Here is a 1,063-nt window from a genome sequence, read left to right as displayed (position 1 = left end):
TCTCTTCTTGGCAACATGACCATCATCTTGCTTTCAGTTGTGGATTCCCGGCTGCACACACCCGTGTATTTCTTTCTGGCCAACCTCTCATTCCTAGATGTGTGCTTCACCACAGGTTCCATCCCTCAGATGCTCTACAACCTTAGGGGTGTAGATAAGACCATCAGTTATCTGGGCTGTGCCATCCAGCTGTACTTCGTCCTGGCTCTGGGAGGGGTGGAGTGTGTTCTCCTGGCTGTCATGGCATACGACCGCTACGCTGCAGTCTGCAAACCCCTGCACTACACTGTTATCATGCACCCGAGTCTCTGTGGGCAGCTGGCTTCAGTGGCATGGTTGAGTGGCTTTGGCAATTCTCTCATAATGGCACCCTAGATGTTGATGCTACCTCGCTGTGGGCACCGGCGGGTGGACCACTTTCTCTGTGAGATGCCAGCACTAATTGGCATGGCCTGTGTAGATACCATGACCCTTGAGGCACTGGCATTTGCCTTGGCAATCTTTATCATCCTGGCACCACTCATCCTCATCCTTGTCTCTTATGGTTATATTGCACGAGCCGTGCTAAGGATCAAGTCAGCTGCCGGGCGAAAGAAAGCCTTCAACACCTGTAGCTCCCACCTCATTGTTGTCTCTCTCTTCTATGGTACGATTATATACATGTACCTCCAGCCAGCAAACACTTATTCCCAGGACCAGGGCAAGTTCCTTACTCTTTTCTACACAATAGTCACTCCCAGTGTTAACCCCCTAATCTATACACTGAGAAACAAAGATGTTAAAGAGGCCATGAAGAAGGTACTAGGGAAGGGAGAGGCAGAAGTAGAGTAAAAAGTCATCAAATCTGGGGACTGTCTTTTGATCCACCTTCTATATACACTGTCAGACCTAGCAAATAAAGGAGTGTTCTGACATTACAGACTGAGAAGGGACTTAATGAGATGCGGGAATTCAATGGTTTGGCTAGGTTGAGAAAGTGCAAATTCCTTAGCTGACCATCACTTGTATTTCTCTCAAGTCCTTCTAAGTCAAGGATTCATCACTAGGAGGTCTCCAATACAGG

At 48.2% G+C, this 1,063-nt stretch overlaps 1 protein-coding gene across 1 annotated transcript; it reads left to right on the top strand.

Annotated features, from left to right (window-relative positions):
• Positions 1-831, top strand: LOC147347370 (putative olfactory receptor 2W6). The gene is given in 1 exon segment (XM_086369811.1): positions 1-831. A coding segment is annotated over 1 exon segment (816 nt). The 5' UTR covers positions 1-15.
• Positions 832-1,063: the final 232 nt, after the last annotated feature.

This window comes from Bos grunniens, chromosome 23 (genome assembly GCF_055505025.1).
Source record: "Bos grunniens cultivar Pamir isolate PY7600 chromosome 23, Bosgru_T2T1.0, whole genome shotgun sequence".
Taxonomy (NCBI): domain Eukaryota; kingdom Metazoa; phylum Chordata; class Mammalia; order Artiodactyla; family Bovidae; genus Bos; species Bos grunniens.
Note: the sequence above shows the minus strand (reverse complement) of the source record. Positions and strands in the feature narration are given on the sequence as shown.